Here is a 17,525-nt window from a genome sequence, read left to right as displayed (position 1 = left end):
GTGTGGTTTGGTGGCGTGGCTTGATGGGTGTGGCAGGGGAAGGATACTGCAAAATCTCCATTCCCACCCCATTCCAGGGGAAGGATACTGCAAAATCCCCATTCCCACCCCACTCTGGGGCCAGCCAGAAGCGGTATTAGCCGGTTCTTCAAACTACTCAAAATTTCTGCTACCAGTTCTCCAAATTACTTAAATTTTCTGCTACCAGTTCTCCAGAACCTGTCAGAACCTGCTGGATTTCATCCCTGGCTGAATGTCTATGGAAATTCTCAATCATCCAGGTCATGGTTATCCCAACGGTGCTTTTCAAAAGGCACCTGGACATTCTTGGTTTTTTTCCTGGAAAATATTTTGCTTCTCATCCAAGAAGCTTCTTCAGTTCTCTTCAACTTGAACTTGCATTTACAACCATCACACTACCCTGCAGCCATGTGATTTCAGTTCAGGCACTTGGCAACTGGCTCACAATTTGCATCCAGATGCAGCACCTGCAACCACATGATCATGGTTTGCAACATGTACATGCTAACCCCCCCCAAAAAAAAACCCCAAACAAACACCTATTTGGCTTAATAAAGTCTTCTTTTCCCCCAGAAAGTTAGCTGGGGAGTTCTGGGAGTTGAAGTCCACATATCTTAAAATTGCTTTAAAACCTGTTAAAAACACTTATATCTACAGACCCCTCACATCCTGGACATAAATTGTTTCAACTTCTACCCTCAAAATGACGCTAAAGGGCACTGCACACCAGAACAACTAGACACAAGGACAGTTTTTTCCCAAATACCATCACTCTGTTTAACAACCAATTCCCACAACACTGTAATACTAAGACTGTATTACTATTATTCTTCTCTTCCTTACTAGTATCTATCTCTTCCCACTTATTACTATAACCATGTCACTTGTATCTTTCAATTAATATTCTTTTTGTTTCCTAGTAAGATTTGATAGCTTATTAGTAAACTTGACTATCACTAAGTGTTGTATCTTTTTATTCTTGATGAATGTATTTTATTCTCCTTATGTACACTGAGAGCATATACACAAATTCCTTGTGTGTCCAATCACACTTGACTAATAAAAGAATTCTATTCTAATTCTATTCTTATAATCCAAAAGTTGGTGTAATTTAATTAACATAATTTACATCCCAATCCCTTTATTGTGAATCCTAAAGTTACTGATTTTGGGGGAGTGCAAACTTAAAAACTTCTGAATAAGGGCAGTGTGATTTTCCACCAATTTCTGGTAGGAGATAAACTAGGTTAAGTTTCAATACAGACAAAAATGTCATTTATCCCCCAGATCCCATTCAGGCATGGTTCAGTTACCATCAAAATTAAATGCAAACTAACAAAATTACACCAGAGCACTGATACCATATATACCTGGAGGTATTTACTGCCATAGTAAGAATAGCAATGTTTGATGCAGTTCAAAAATGTAGGAAAGCTTCACCTCTAGAGGAATCCTGGTTGCTCTTCTCTGCACTCTTTCTAGAGTCTCGACATCTTTTTTATAGTGTGACCAAAACTGGATGCAGTATTCTAGGTGTGGTCTTACTAAGGCTTTATAGAGTGGTATTAGTACCTTCCTTGATCTTGATTGTATCCTTCTGAAGAGCCAACTGCCTGGGCTCCTGATCACTGTCCTGATACTTGGGCAAAACGATGCTTTGTAATAGATGGGACAATCAAGAGCCACTTTGCTGCGACTGGTTTCGATTCTCCCCGGCTCCTGCCAGGAAGGGACACCCTTTCCAGCCTGTGAGAGCCCTTGCTAGCTCCTTCCTGGGGCTTCCGTAACTAACACAAAGAGAGGGTGTGACAGCTGTTACAGAAACATCTCAGTGACATCTCTTCCTTTGCATGGGGATGGAATTGTCTCACGGGGGTTGTGTCAGTCTCCTATTTCAAGTGTGCTGAGGAACTGGCAGTCCTGTCCTACATCCTGCGAGATAAATAAAGCTGCTTAAAAATATTCCAGAAACATGCGGTGACATTGGGAAGTGTGTGCGTTCCAATGCTATGAGTTCCATTCATGTTTCATCCTGAATCTCTCCTATGATGTCAGTGAATAGCTGAGGCCAAACTGCACATCCTCTTATTAGGTTGTTGATGGGACGAGAGATACATTTGTAATTCTACTAACCTATTTTTTTTTTTTAAACACAGATGTATACAACCTGATCCTTCTGGAAGATTTGGGGCTGACAACTGGAGTCCTCCAATATTTTTTAGATGACAAAGGAGGGAAGAAATCTTAAATACAGGGGGAGATGCTTATTGATAAGATTGATAAACTACCTCTCTCCAGAGGTTGTAAACCAAGGCTTTTTAGCCTTGGCAACTTTAAATTGTGTGGATTTCAATTCCCAGAATTCGCCAGTCAGTGTGAACTCCCAGAATTCCTTAGCAACTTTAATCAGTTTGAATTCCATACATCTTCAATTTACCACTTGAATTCCATACCACCAATTTACCAAAACACTGTTCTAGACCATGTTTAAATACAATCATAACTTAGTATAACAGAATAAGAGAGTTGGAAGGCACCTTGGAGGTGGTGTAGCAGGAGACTGTAGTCCAGTGATGGTGAACTTTTTCGGCACCGAGTGCCAAAAAGGTTATGCGGAAATGTTGCATGCGTGCGTGCGCGCACTCATCAAGACTGCACTCCAGAAAAGCTGAACTTCTGGGTTCTAGCATGCATGCGTGCCCGACGATCAGCTGGCCGGTATGCATGTGCAGACCGGTTTTTGGCACTGCCACACGCACGAAGGGATCACGCTCCAGAAAAGCTGAACTTCCGGGTTCTGGCACACGTGCACCAACAATCAGCTGAGTGGTGCACATGCGCACACTGGTTTTCAGCACTGCTGCATGTGTGGACAGCTAATTGTTGCATGCGCATGCACGCCAGAAACCTGGAAGACAAATTGGTAAGGCTGCGCGTGTTGGGCGACATGGCTTCACATGTCACTTTGGGTACGCATGCCATAGGTTTGCCATCGCTGCTCTAATCTATACCATTTCGGGCTATACCTTTTGGGCTCACTGGAAGTCAGGAAAAATGCTGTTTCTGGCCTCCGGAGGGCCTCCGGGGGAGTGGAGAAGGCCATCACTGCCCAATACCATTTCAGACAAATGGTTGTCCAATCTCTTCTTAAAAACCTTCAGTGATGGAGCACTCACAATCTCTGGAGGCAAGTCGTTCCGCTGATTACTGATTATCCACTGATGGCGTTTTCCCGAACGCCATCACTCTGCTAAACAAATAATTGCCTCAACACTGTCAAACTAGTTACTAAGTCTGCATTACTATTAATCTTCTCATCGGTCCCACCACCCATCTCCTCCCACTTACGACTATATGACTGTAACCTTGTTGCTGGTGTCCTTAAGATTTACATTGACTGTTTCCTAATATGATTTGATTGCTTATTTGTTCCCTATGACTATCATTCAGAGTTGTACCTTATGATTCTTGATGAATGTATCTTTTCTTTTATGCACACTGAGAGCATATGCACCAAGACAAATTCCTTGTATGTCCAATCACACTTGGCCAATAAAGAATTCTATTCTATTCTATTCTATTCTATTCTATTCTATTCTATTCTATTCTATTCTATTCTATTCTATTCTATTCTATTCTATTCTATTCATTGTTCTGTCAGGTGATTTCTCCTTAGTTCTAGGTTGGTTCTCTCCTTGACTGGTTTCCATCCATTGTTTCTTATCAGGAGCTGCGATTCCAGGAAGACACCCAAATTGGGCATCAGTCTCAAATGGGAAAGTGTAACCCCGTCCAAGGTTAAAGTTGGAATCCCCCCCATCTGGGTGGTCCAACCACTTGGTCTTGGTAGGACTAGCTGGAGATGGCTCCTCCACTCCCAACCCTGCATAACCACCAGCACTGGACAGAACCTTGATAGCCTCACTTGGCCAACAAGGACAAAAGATATAATTGGGTGTCATCCATGTACTGATGCTACCAAACTCCAAACTGGCAGATGGCTTCACTCAACAGCTTCATATAGAAGTTGAAAAAGAAAAGAGAGAGAATAGAACCCTATGGAACCCCACAAGTGAGGGTCCTAGGGGATGATCCCTGCTCACCAACCAACACCAACTGGAAGGAAGAGAACCACCATAAATGTTGCCTGACTCCCAATGTCTCTTGGGAGATTTAAGCTTTTTTCCAGACCCTTCGCAGCTTTTTTTGTTCTTATTTGTCTGGTTTCCAATACAGCCAAATGTCATCACTGGAAAGAAATGTAATATACATTTTGTGGTTTAAGCAGCTACTCATCGGGGCTGGCTAGGTACACTTACTGTGCAAACCTGCCATTAGTGAAGTGCTCTTTACTGAATAATGAATCCCATCTGATACATCACATTAAGCAATACAATAAAGCACAGTTTACAAAATGTAATGGGTACAAATCACACTAAGTTAGGGTTTAGTTAATCATGGTAGTGGAATAAGCCACCATTACCTGTGATTACATAATACATTCAGCCATTAAGCATGATTTACAGCAGTGTGTCTCAACCTTGGTAGCTTGAAGATGGGTGGACTTCAACTCCCAGAATCCCCCAGCCAGCAGCACTGGCTGGGGGATTCTGGGAGTTGAAGTCCACCCAACTTCAAGCTACCAAGGTTGAGAAACACTGATTTACAGGATACAGAGGATGGATACACACAAAACCACAAAGAAATCACACGGTGCCTAAATGCAGTACAGGTAATTCTCCACTTACAACTGTTTGTTTAGTGACCGTTCAAAATTACAACGGCACTGAAAAAAGTGATTTATGACCGTTTTTCACACTTATGACCGTTGCAGCATCTCCATGGTCACCTGATCAAGATTGGGATGCTTGGCAACTGGTTCATATTTATGAGGGTTGCAGTGTCTTGGGGTCATTTTTTGTGACCTTCTGACAAGCAAAGTCCATGGGGAAGCCAGGTTCACTTAACCGTGTTGCTAACGTAACTGCAGTGACTCACTTAACGAATGTGGCAAGAAAGATTGCAAAATGCGGCAAAACTCACTGTCTCACTTAGCAACATAAATTTCGGGCTCCATTGTGGTTGTAAGTCGAGGACTACATGAGCTATCACAATCCTAAGATTATGCCAATATTTAATTTGGAGTCCATGAAATAATATTTATTAGCTAGTCATTTCTTCTTATTTTCTGATATCAGTCTCTACTCTATGCCTAAAGAAAAACATTAAGTCTGAGGAAAACGAGATTACTTTATAAAGGCCTCAGTTCTTAAGTATCATTGCCTGGGTGTTTACCGGCAGCAGCTGTTCCCAGCTTAATCTGCATTACTCCAGATTCTATTTTGGACAGAGCGAGAGCGAAAGTTATCCTAATTATAAACCAGGCACAGGCCAAAGAAGTGAGGCCGGCGCTGAAAATTGGGGTGAGGTTGCCTCATGGTACCAGTTTAGGTAGCTGAGTAATTGTCATGAAATGCCCAAGTGATGAGTTAAATTCTTTACTGCGGGAACCATCACATCGAAAATATTCCAGCAAGGAGAAGATTTGAATAAAAGGGAGCTGAGTCCTGGAGGCAGAGCATACAGCAGCTCTCAGCATACAGAGACACACCGGGCTCAGCTTATTCAGAAAAGAGACCAAGATGCTGTGCAGATTGCACCTTGCAGGCCCTCAAATCCCCCTGAGAAGCCGAGGTTTATGGCCCAGGACCGGTTCGCTCTTTGAAGAGCTGGAGCGTGAGATGGACTCTATGTGGGAGCTCCTGACCAGCAACTGGCGGCCCACGGCCAGCAGCATGGTCAGTCACGAAACCATCCACAGCTTGGAGACACCGAGCGCCAATGACACCTTTGAGGTGACTCAAGATATGACTGGATTTGACCCCCAGGAACTGGTGGTGAAGCTGGTAGGGGAGAAAGTGGTTCTGACGGGCAGGAAGGCCAGCGAGATGCCCAATGGGCCATTCCGCTACGAGCTCTTCCGGAGGGCGTGGGACGTGCCTCAGAGCGTGGACCGAGATCGGCTCAGTTGCTCCATCTCCAGCGACGGACAGCTCCGCATCGAAGGTCCTGTGACGGAATCGGCCATGAGGACGGTGCCCATTGCAGTCAACCGCGTGAGAAATGAACCTCAACCAGCAGCTGAAGAATCCACACCCACAGAAAACACCCGGGCTCAAGGATGAAGGAGGCTGGATGGAAGAGACTTTTTTAAGAACTGGATTGCTGGAAAGCATGAAGAAATGTGCTAATAAATATTTTAGATATGGAATTATACGCCCTGGGGGGGCTAATCAGTTTTCAAATGAACTGGGGGGGGAGAGTGTGGGTAGCAGGCTTGGAGACAATTGTTTCATTTACTCATGGAAAGAATTTGTGATGTAGAATAATTAAAGGTGGAATAATGTGATGTGGACAAGTTGGTCAGTCTTGGTAAAAGGGTTTTGGAAAGATTGGTTCTAACTCCAATATTTATATTTTTGCTGCTCAGTTAAAAGTTTGTCAGCTTTTTCTTTTTTTAAAAAAAGTTCTTTTTTTATCAGCTTTGTAAACAGTTTTATCTCCTGAATCGACCAGTCCTAGTGCTAAGCATTTAATTTAATTTGCTTTTGGGATAAGCAAATGATAAGAAAGTCTACAGAAAGCGGATGGGAAGAAATCAAAAAGGGGTTTATTTTAGTTAATGAGGGGGAAAAAATCAGAATTGTCCCATTTCTTTGGCTCGACATCCTTCCTTTGCCAACATAGACAATACAGTACTGGAGCAGTTAGCAATGGATAACATTTCCCTGAAGGATAAATTGAAAAGTAGATTTATACCACAAGTTTGAATCCTAGGATGAATATTGGAGATTGTCTGAATGTAAAGTGAGGATTCTCTGTATGTTTAAGCAGGACTTTGCTAAGGGGAATCCATTTCCTGAAAAAGCAAATAAATATATATATATATATTTCTCCTCTTTGTTCTACTCATTTCTCAGCCTCGGTGTTCCTCACATAACACGGGAACATCAAATGAAGGTATTTGACTAGGTGTTTCTCCAGGTATTCTGGTCAGTTTTATTTTTAGAATTTGAATTCTTGCCCTGTAGAAATTCAAACGTTGAGCACTCTTAAAACTGTAAAATGAGTAATACGGCTGACTCACTCCTTTATGCAAGAGGTAACCACTACAAGATAAATCAGCCACCTCAAATTCCACAGCCCTTTTCCAAGTACAATAGCTATGGTAACAGGAACTAAAATTATTCAGCACAATTGAGCAACTATTTTTTTTCAGCACACATAATCTTTTTCTTACATAGCACACCAGCTCCTTTTCTGATCTTCCATTATACATGTATTTGAATTCTAAAAAAAAACAATGAAATATTCCACAGCTTCAGCAAGCATGAAGCTAGTCCACATAAATGACCATTATAAGTTTCATATTAGCCAGGAACTTATAAACATAGTTTATGAGTTTTAATGTTTTTAAATTCAGAACAGAATTAGGCAATTACTCTTCTCAGTAGTGGTCCCTCTGTGCTTCCAAAATGAGGTAAAAACCTGATTTAAAGGGAATATTTGGGCTATGTTAGGTTTCCTTTCACGATTTATTTCAGCATCCCCATCGTCACATGTTCAGAATTCAGATGCTTGGCAACTGACTTGTATTTATGATGATTGCAATGTCCCCTGGTCATGTCATCACCTTTTGCGACCTTCTAACACGCAAAGTCAGTGGGGAAGTCAGATTCAATTAACAACCGTGTTACTAACTTAACAACTCAGTGATTCACTTAACAACCGTGGCAAGAAAGGTTGTAAAAATGGGGCAAAATTCATTTAACAACTGTTCCGTCTAACAACAGAAATTCTGGGTTCAGTTATGACAGTAAGTGGAGAACTGCCTCTACCAGTAATTACTTAATTCAATTAATAACATTCCACAGTCTTTGACCAGGTGATGATGAAGGGAGCCTGTAATTCAGATATCTGGAGGAATACAAATTGCTTTGCTTACTTCTTGTTTAGGAATCTTCTGCTTGGAGAAGCCTGCATATCTCTATTACAGAAGCTAGGGTTTTAAACACCTTATAAATAGATTGTCTTGCTAGTGATAAATATAGGTAGTCCTTGATTTACAACTGTAATTGATCCCAGAATTACTCTTGTAAGTAGTGGTGGTCATTCAGTGGATCATCGTAGGAGCACCCCTGATTTTACAATCTTTTTGTGGCGGTCATTAAATGAACACTAACTGAATCTGGCGGTTTTTAAATAAACCTGTTTTCTCCAATGGGCGTTTTTTCCCCCACCTAGAAACCAGAAATAAATGCTGGAAACTCTCAAAAGACACTGAAAATCAGTCATGCAGAACAGCCTAAGTCCGAGCCTATTGCCAAGTACCCAAAATGTGATCCTGTAACCACGAGGGGAGGGGGAGGCAGCCGTCGGAACATTGAAATCAGGTCATAAATAGCTCTGGGAAGGTCCATTGTAATTTCGAACAGTCATGAAGTGAGGATTACCTATAATTCCAGTATTATCTCCACTGTAAATGGATCGGTTTAAGAATGCTCAGAGGCTGTCTGTGATTGGGTCCAGATCTATAACCTGTCGCGACTTTAAATTATTATTTTTTTTTTAACAACTTTGCCACCTGGTGGAGATTGAGGAAAAAAGACATACACAAAATCACTCCTAGTTACCTGGAAACAGGCCAAGATTCCTGAATGATGCAACGGAGTGTAAGAGGTTCCAGCACTTTCTCCCTCTGCCTAGACTTCTTTAGATAACTCAGAACCTAAACTTGAGGATTTGATATTAGCCACCAAGAAAACTAGAAAATGGCATTTAATGCCTCCTATGGGCATGTTTTCCTCACTATGAAAAGTCAGCCAACCCTGACAAAAATTGTAATTGAGTAAAATGTATTTGAATTTGACTAATTGTATAAAATAAGAAACGACCAACACTCTGTTCAAAAAAAATAAAGAAAGAAAGATTTGAGTGAAGGTGGGAGAGGAGAAAAGAAAAAAACCAATAAAACTTGTTTTGTTTTGTTTTTTTAAAAAGAAAAGTCAGCCACCTGGGACTTAATTAAACCACCACTAGGCAAATATTAATTAAATTTATATAGCTATGCAGCTCACCACTGTGACACTGGGTAGCATATGGAGTTTAAAATCTCCCCTTCCCAAAATATATATTAAAAAAAACCAACCCAAAATAACCACAAAAATCATTAAAACAATGTTAGGGGAAATGAGCAGCATAGAAATTAAATAGATAAATAAAAATTAAAAATAATAAAACTATCAAAACATAAAAAGTATACCCTGTAAGGGAGAACCATTCATTTTTTTAGAAATACAACTATTTAGCAGGCTCTCCAACAACGTCACCAGAATCCCCAGGCCAGATGGCCAAACCCATGGGTTGAGATTCTTCAGGAAGGTGGTTGTTTTGTCTCGGTTATTTAGCAAATACACTGAGTGCTTCGGTACCAGAGATAAATTCCTTGTGTGTCTAACCACACTTGGCCAAATAAAGTATTCTATTATTCTATTCTATTCTGAGGTAAATGAGGTTGGATCAGTGGTGGGTTTCAAATTTTTTTACTACCGGTTCTGTGGGTGTGGCTTGGTGGGGTGTGGCTTGGTGGGCGTGGCAGGGGAAGGATACTGTAAAAATCTCCATTCCCACCCCACTCCAGGGAAAGGTTACTGCAAAATCCCCATTTCCTCCTGATCAGCTGGGACTTGGGAGGCAGAGGATAGATGGGGGCGGGGCCAGTCAGCATTTTTACTACCGGTTCTCCGAACTACTCAAAATTTCTGCTACCGGTTCTCCAGAACTGGTCAGATCCTGCTGAAACCCACGTCTGGTTTAGGTGGGCGAGGCCATGGTGGGCGTGGCCTAGTGGGTCTCCTGCACCATGGGGGGCGGCATTTTTGCCCTCCTCGGGCTCCAGAGGCTTTTCTCGAGCCTCCGGGAGGGTCGAAATGGCCTCCCCAGGCTCCGGAGGCCCTCTGCCCTTCCTGAACTTCCGGTAGGCCCATTTTTTGCCCTCCCCGAGCCTCTGTGTGCACCCTGCACTTACCTGCATTGAAAATGGGCCGTGTGAGGACCCCTGGGAGGGGAGGGGCAGGCAGGGCCAGCCAGGAGTGGGATTTGGGGGTTCTCCGAACTGCACAGAATCTTAGCTAGAGGTTCTCCCGAACCCCTGCGAACCCCCAGCAGCCTACCCCTGGTCCAATCTGACCTCAGGGGGATGCTGTTTCTAAGAGTGGGCACTGCAGCAGAAAATGCTGTCCTCCTGTTCCCATCAGATAACACCCCTTTGTAAACGTGACCTACAACATGCCGTTTCTGCTAGACCTGATGGGACATATGACTGTAATTGAGGTGAGGCAGTCCCTCAAATAATGCTGAGTATTGTTATGATTTCTTCAACAAGATTTATTCACTTAGCCCTAACTGGCTGGGTCCAGACAACACATTAGATACCAACTATGATTTAGAAATCTTGTCACTGAGTGCCATTATGTAAGTTTTGTCTATAAGCATCCTGAATGGTTTGCCTTCTATAAAAAAAACTAGCCATTAGGAATACTGGTGAGCAAATTAAAAGTAGTTTTTATTTCCTTTCATCCTGTTTGAGAGCCAGTTTGGTCTAGTGGTTAAGTTACCAGGCTAGAAAGTGGGTGCCTGTGAATTCTAGTCCTGCCTTAGGCACAAAGCCTGCTGGATGACTTTGGGCCGGTCTCTCAGCCCTAGAAGGAAGCAATGCAGACCACCTCTCTTGCCCAGAAAACTTCAGGGACTTGTCCAGAAATCAACCCTGACTAGAACAAGGATCCCCAACCCTTGGTCTGCGGACAGGCAGCAATCCGTCGTGTGCCAGAAACCAGAGCACACAAATGAGCAAAACCCCATCCATGCACACACGGAATGCAGGTAGCACATGAAACTATGCCCCCTCCAGTCTGCAAAAAGGCCTCTCTCCATGGAACTGGTCCCCGATGCCCAAAAGTTTGAGAGCCGCTGGACTAGAACCCACACGCACACGTTAAACAAACACACATGCTCTTCTTTGTTGGCTGTACAGAACATCTTACTAGGGCTTTATAGAATGGTATTAGTGCCTCACTTGATCTGCATTGTAACCCTCTGTTAATGCAACTTATGGGACTCCAGAAAATGGGAGTCCAGAAAAACACAGTGGTCATGGTGCTTTTGTTTCAAAACCTGGCCTTTCCCTCCTCTTCTTCCATTCCAGACATTTTGTACAACAACCCTGCAAAGGGGAGTCAGCATTGCTTTTTTTGAGGGGATGCTAAGAAGAAAACAGGACATAAACCCTTCACATTAGAAGTATGGGAGATGGGAGATGAGAAATTAAGACTTTTTCTGTGCGCAGAGATTGGTAACTGCAAGGGAGGCAAAGACTTTTAAATTGAGGTGAGCAAAGCTCTGGAGTCTTAATTTGACTTCTGGAGAGATAGCAAATCCTCAATATCATAGAAACAGATGGATTTAAGTGTAGGAAGTTAGCACCCACCCCTTTCCTAGAGGAATGAAATATTTTGGGAAATATTAAAAAGGCAGAATATTATGTTTCCCTGGATGAGAAATGGAGAAGCATGTTTTAAGGACGAAGCAGCTCCCACCTTCCTGCCCCCACCCTTTTGTTAATGGGCCAGAGGCAGAAACTCAATGTTTGTCAATGGACCATCATCTGCAACACAACAGGGCCCATCTAGCAACAGAAACTCACCACATGGCACCTGAGAAGATTACATCAGCCAGCAAGACTAGCTAAGACCCCCACCCCCTGGGAGTCTGACAACCAATCAGGATACTCTTTCTGGGCCCCAGGAAGTTCAAAGCCAGAGAGGGCATAAAACCCTGGGACTCGCTGCGTCTCGCCCCTTTTTCTGTTTAGGAACTCAAGCCATGTGATCCTGTCCACCATTAAACCATCTTTCCAAGCAGTCTCCATGTTTCCAGTGTCTCTTTCCCCATTTGGAGCTAAACCTAGAAGGATATTTCTTCTAACATAAGGCTTAGAAAGCCTTAGAGAGACTCCCCCCATCTTTAAAATCACTACAAAAGAAGAAGACAAAAACAGTTCAGGCTTATTGTTGCTCCCATAATTTTAACTATGTTTTTTTTTTCTTATGGAGATCCTCAGTCATCTAGGTCCCGATTGTCCCAAAGGTGGTTTTCCCAAAGACAACTGGACTTCCTTGATTTTTTTCCCCCTTGAAAACATTTCACTTCTCATCCAAGAAGCTTCTTCAGTTCTGTACATATGTTTTTGCCCATTATTCAGGGTTTTAAAAAAGGAGAGGACGGCCTCGCTCAAATTTTCAGATAGACAAGGCAAAATGACCCATGTTCTGAGCTAGGCTTCACAAAAGCACGAAGCAGACTCCTTGTCCGAACAAAATCCCTTTTTTTTAAGCGTATGTGAATTCTTCTCATTCACATCCAGCAAAGTCCCGGCAAACGGTCTTTCCAGGGTGAATTTACAACCACAGACGTTATCAGGCTTGGAGAGCAGCCAGGCCAATATCTTCCAAACGCAATGCTGTAGAAGAAAATACTCGGCAAGGAGTCTCTGAGAGTCATGAACAGATCTTCACACTAACGAAATGAATGAATTGTCTCCTGCAAACTCCACTCCCATTTCACTCCTCTTTATTCTCTATGGGAAGGGCCATTCACCATCCACCTGTGCCTTTACTCCCGAGTCGGCCCTTGTTCCTTAGCTGTTCCCTTCTCCTGGCAGCTCTGCGCATGCGCACATCGGGAACATGCTCCAGCTGTTCTTCAGTCCCACTTATCTCCAACTCCGAAGGTGCTGATAACTGTCAGATGGCCCTGGCCCCATCTCTGCAGAAGTGGGTTTCAGCAGGTTCTGACCAGTTCTGAAGAACCAGTACTGGAAATTTTGAGTAGTTTGGAGAACCGGTAGTAAAAATTCTGACTGACCCTGCCCCCATCTATTCTCTGCCTCCCAAGTCCCAGCTGATTGGGAGGAAATGGGGATTTTGCAGTGACTTTCCCCTAGATTGGGGAGGGAATGGAGATTTTACAGTATCCTTCCCCTGGAGTGAGGTGGGAATGGAGATTTTACAGTATCCTTCCCCTGCCACGCCCACCAAGCCACACCCACAGAACTGGTAGCAAAAATTTTTGAAACCCACCACTGGTAAGACCACACCTAGAGTACTGCATCCAGTTTTGGTCACCACACTATAAAAAAGATGTTGAGACTCTAGAAAAAGAGCAGAGGAGAGCAACCAGGATGATTAGGGGATTGGAGACTAAAACATATGAAAAACGGTTACAGGAACTGGGCATGGCTAGTCTAGTGAAGAGAAGGACCAGGGGAGACATGATAGCCGTCTTCCAATATTTGAGGGGCTGCACAGAGATGAGGGGAGGGGGTCAAGCTATTTTCCAAAGTACCTGAAGGCCAGACAAGGAATAACGGATGGAAACTGACCAAGGAGAGATTCAACCTAGAAATGAGGAGGAACTTTCTGACAGTGAGAACAATCAACCCATGGAACAGAAGTTGCCTTCGGAAGTTGTGGGAGCTTCATTACTTGAGACTGTCAAGAAAAGATTGGATAGCCATTTGTCAGAAATGGGGTAGGGTCTGCTGCTTGAGGGCAGGTTGGACTATATGACCTACAAGGTCCCTTCCAACTCTGTTAATCCGTTTAAACATTCCCAAAAGCAGGAGGCCAGCTCCTGCCAATATGGACATAGTAGTTAGCCTTGGGGAAAGCAGTTGGTAGGTTTGCAGGGGTGTGTGTGTGTGTGAATGCCCGACTGAGCAGCCTTGTCCCGTGTCTAGGACAAACTGGATTTTTCTAGAAGCTGCTAGACAGAGCAGAAACGCGTTTTGCCTAGTTTGCCCTTCAAGGCAGATTAAAGAAGCAAGCGGGGGGAGGGGGGTGGGCTGGCACGAATTTTACTCTTCTTTCCAGGCGCTTCTGGAATCGCCGCCGGATTTCCAGACTTGTTTGGAAACATCTTACACGCGGTTGCGTCATAAAAACAACAACCGAGGCCACGCTGCTTAAGGGGGCGGGGCCTACGGAGACTATAAAAGGCGGTACAGGCTGGCTGGCGGAGCCAGAAACAGACAGAGCGAGCTCGGGGAAGGTGGTGCTTCTTTTGGGAGCTTCTACTTGCGCGCTGCCACCATGGCGAGCTACTCTCGCGTCCTGCTTCGGATGCTCCCTCTGCGGCGTTGGCCACTGCCCGGCCTGGGCCCCGTTTGGCTCAGCGAGGCGCAGCCGGCGTGCAGAGCCCTGTGGCCGGCCAACCCCAGCTTCGTGGACCGCGTGATGGGCGACATGGAGCGGCAGTTCCAAGAGATGGAGAAGATGAGCCGCGCCTTCTTCCAGGCGACGCCGCTCCCCTTTGTCGGGGAGCGCGAAAGCGCAAAGGAAGCCTCGGAGGAGAACGCCAGCCCAGCAGCCGGGGATAGTAAAAAGCATTACCGCTTCTCGGTGGACGTGGCCGGCTTTACTCCCGAGGAAATGACGGTCAACCTGGAAGGGAGGAAAGTGACGGTGATCGCCAAGCGCCAAAGGGAGAGCCAGAGCAAAGACAGCGGCTACTGGGTGGAGCATCAAGAGCTGCGCCGGGAGACCCTCCTGCCTCCCGATGTGGACCTTCAGGCCATCGCTTGCTCGCTGAATCCGGATGGGCAGCTGTGCATCGAGGCCCCGCGCCTGGCTTCTTCGCCCGAGTCCGCGCAACACGCCATCCCCATCGATGTGAAAGCAGCCGATCCGAGTCCCGGCGGGGAGGACAAGCCCAAAGAGCACTGATCGTCTGGATGGAGGATGCGGATAAAAGCATCGCCCTATGAAAATTGAGCAGGCTCAGCTGCTACGTAGCTTTAGAAAGGCTCTGCAGCCTTAATACACTCTTAACTTTCCTTGTCTACAATAAAGACTCTTTCAAAATTTTACCCGTGGATGTATTTCTGAATGTTGTGTTCTGTGGGTCTCACGCACAACTGGGATGAGATTTCAGAGGATGTGCTGAAAAACAGACTGTTTTTTAAAGGGAGTGGGTGTGGGAATGGAGGTGGTGGTCTACTGTGCAAACTTGGCAAGTTGAATTCTTAAATCAGAGGTCTTCAAACTTGGCAGCTTTAAGACTTGTGGACTTCAACTCCCAGAATTCTCCAGCCAGCTATGTTGTGTTGGAGTTGAAGTCCACAAGTTTTAAAGCTGCCAAGTTTGAAGACCTCTGTCTTAAATGATGATAAAGTATGACTGACTAAATGTGGGTGTTCTGTATGACACCAAAGTGGACATTGTATTTTTTTTAAAAAAAGAATAAACTTATTTTTATTTTTTTTAAAAAATCTGACTGCCTGAAACCAGATTCTTAAGTGGCTTACAGAGTATTTAAAAAAAGGAACAGGTTAAGAGGTCAAAGGGTTTAAAATAGTAACTTAAGAATATGGAATTGTAATAAGTGGTATCACTGTGTACAATTAATTCCCAAGGACCAGGGGTGAAATCTAAAATTTGTTACTACTGGTTCTGTGGATGTGGCTTGGTGGGGGGGGGGTAATGTGATTGGGTGGGTGTGGCCAATTTTTTTTTTTTTACTTTTAAAACCACTTTTTACATGTAAAACCATGTAAAAAAATTCCTTTCAAAAGGCTCTGACGATCTAAGCTGAGTTGCCTGATTAGCAGGCAACTCAGCTGGGGTCGTCAGAGCCATTTAAAAGAAAAAAAGGCTCAGCTGGGCATGGGGGGCGGGGACAGGGATTTTTGCTACCAGTTCTCCGAACTGCCCGCCGCCATCGCTACCTACTCGCCCAAGCCGATCCGAACTGGGAGCATTTCACCCCTGCCAAGGACCCTTTGGGGGAAACCCCCCCCCCCTAATTTTTACCTGTGAGGATGGGAAGAAGCGAATATGAAAGTTGCATTGTCTCTTGTTTGGAACTTGGCATTATTCTGAATGGAAAAGTTGGTTACTCACTTGTTCAAACCTCACGCAGAGGCTACTGCAACTGTAGTACGGGCTATGTTAACAGTTTGGTATGTCGGTGGTCTTTTGATACCATCCATGGGGTTTTCTTGACGATAAAGGAGTCGGTTGCCAGGAGAAAGGGACTGCAGAGGACGAGATGGTTAGATAGTGACATCAACGCAATAAACATGAATTTGGGCAAACTCTGAGCCAGTGGAGGATGATGGGCTGGGGTGCTATAGTCCATGGGATCACAAAGAATTGGATACAACTTGGTGATTGAACAACATGTTAGTGGTTTCTTCTAATAAAATCTAGTCCGGCTATCAAGGACTAGCTGTTGGGAGGAAGATACAGAAATGGCCAGTTGGTGGCCAGTGAACAAGTAGCCCTTTAGTGACTGCCCTGTTTAGCGACCATTTGCAGTTCCTATGGTGAAGAAAAAGTGACTGTGATTCTCGCATTTACAATCTGCAGCTCTGTTCAGCAAAGAAAAGCTGAAGATAAGCAGAGTTGCAGTTTCACAGTGATGGCTTCACTTAATAGTTGCCAGGTCCAGTTGTAGTTGCTAAATGAGAACTACCTAGAGTTTACAAGTAGACTTACTTGACTTACAACCACCCTTGGGATCAGAACTTTCTAAGTAAGATGGGTGCTGAGTGAGTTGCGACTGATTTTGCAACCTCTTGCCACAATCAATGAGCAAATCGCTAGAATTAAGTGAACCATGCTGTCACAAAGCAAATCTGGCTTCCCCCATCGACTTTGTCAGAAATCCAGCTGGGAAGGTCATGAATGGTGATCATGTGACCCCAGGATGCTGCTAGCATTGTAAATACATGCCAATTGCCAAATTTTGATCATATGACTGTGTGATAACCCGGTCGTACTTTTTCAGTGCCATTTGTAACTTCAAACGATCACTAAACAAGCAGTTGTAAATCAAAGTCTACCTGTATTTTAAAATATGGAAAATAGTGGCAAATATCTGTAGCTCGGGTGTTAGGATGAGGGTGGAATTTCGTTCTCTGGGCTATTTTCCATATAACGGAAACCAACCCACAAACTAGGAGAATGAACCTTCACTCTCAATATGGAAAATGTCAAATCACTGAGGGGTACCTGTATCCTCATTCCAAGACAGGAAGGCAGACGACGGCAGACGCTTGACGTCAAGAGGAACAAATTGTGAATATACAGGAGCATCTTCTTGGATCAGTATTGAAGAAGAGGCAGACTGCCAGAAAGGTTCTAGGACAGGGGTGTCAAAGTCGATTTCACTGACGGCCACATCAGGGTTGTTTGACCTCGTGGGGGGATGTCTGTCCAGATGGGCATGGGCATGGTGGGTGTGGCCAGCTTGATGTCACTCGTGTTGCGAGGAGAGCTGGGGGGGATCCACTTTTGCTAGTAGTTTGTTTTGCTAGCACTCTGCCAACAAAAACAGAGCTTGGGGGGGCCCCCACACACACCCAGCTCCATTTTCAGCTGTGT

At 44.3% G+C, this 17,525-nt stretch overlaps 2 protein-coding genes across 2 annotated transcripts; both read left to right on the top strand.

Annotated features, from left to right (window-relative positions):
* The first annotated feature begins 5,429 nt into the window (after window positions 1–5,429).
* On the top strand, window positions 5,430–6,971 carry LOC117680050 (heat shock protein beta-11-like). Its single transcript, XM_034442512.3, has one exon. It carries the CDS (start codon window positions 5,664–5,666, stop codon window positions 6,204–6,206), a length of 543 nt encoding a protein of 180 aa, XP_034298403.1. The 5' UTR covers window positions 5,430–5,663; the 3' UTR covers window positions 6,207–6,971.
* Window positions 6,972–13,986: 7,015 nt separating this feature from the next.
* LOC117658080 (heat shock protein 30C-like) lies at window positions 13,987–15,007 on the top strand. Its single transcript, XM_034406209.3, has one exon. The coding sequence runs from the start codon at window positions 14,232–14,234 to the stop codon at window positions 14,862–14,864; it is 633 nt and encodes a 210-aa protein (XP_034262100.3). The 5' UTR covers window positions 13,987–14,231; the 3' UTR covers window positions 14,865–15,007.
* The last annotated feature ends 2,518 nt before the right edge of the window (window positions 15,008–17,525 follow it).

This window comes from Pantherophis guttatus, chromosome 1 (assembly GCF_059756535.1).
Source record: "Pantherophis guttatus breed Tessera chromosome 1, ASM5975653v1, whole genome shotgun sequence".
NCBI lineage: Eukaryota > Metazoa > Chordata > Lepidosauria > Squamata > Colubridae > Pantherophis > Pantherophis guttatus.
This window is presented reverse-complemented; position numbering and strand designations above follow the sequence as displayed.

Coding starts and splice junctions, on each gene's coding strand:
- LOC117680050 (XM_034442512.3), top strand. CDS start 5,664: ATGCTGTGCAGATTGCACCTTGCAGGCCCTCAAATCCCCCTGAGAAGC.
- LOC117658080 (XM_034406209.3), top strand. CDS start 14,232: ATGGCGAGCTACTCTCGCGTCCTGCTTCGGATGCTCCCTCTGCGGCGT.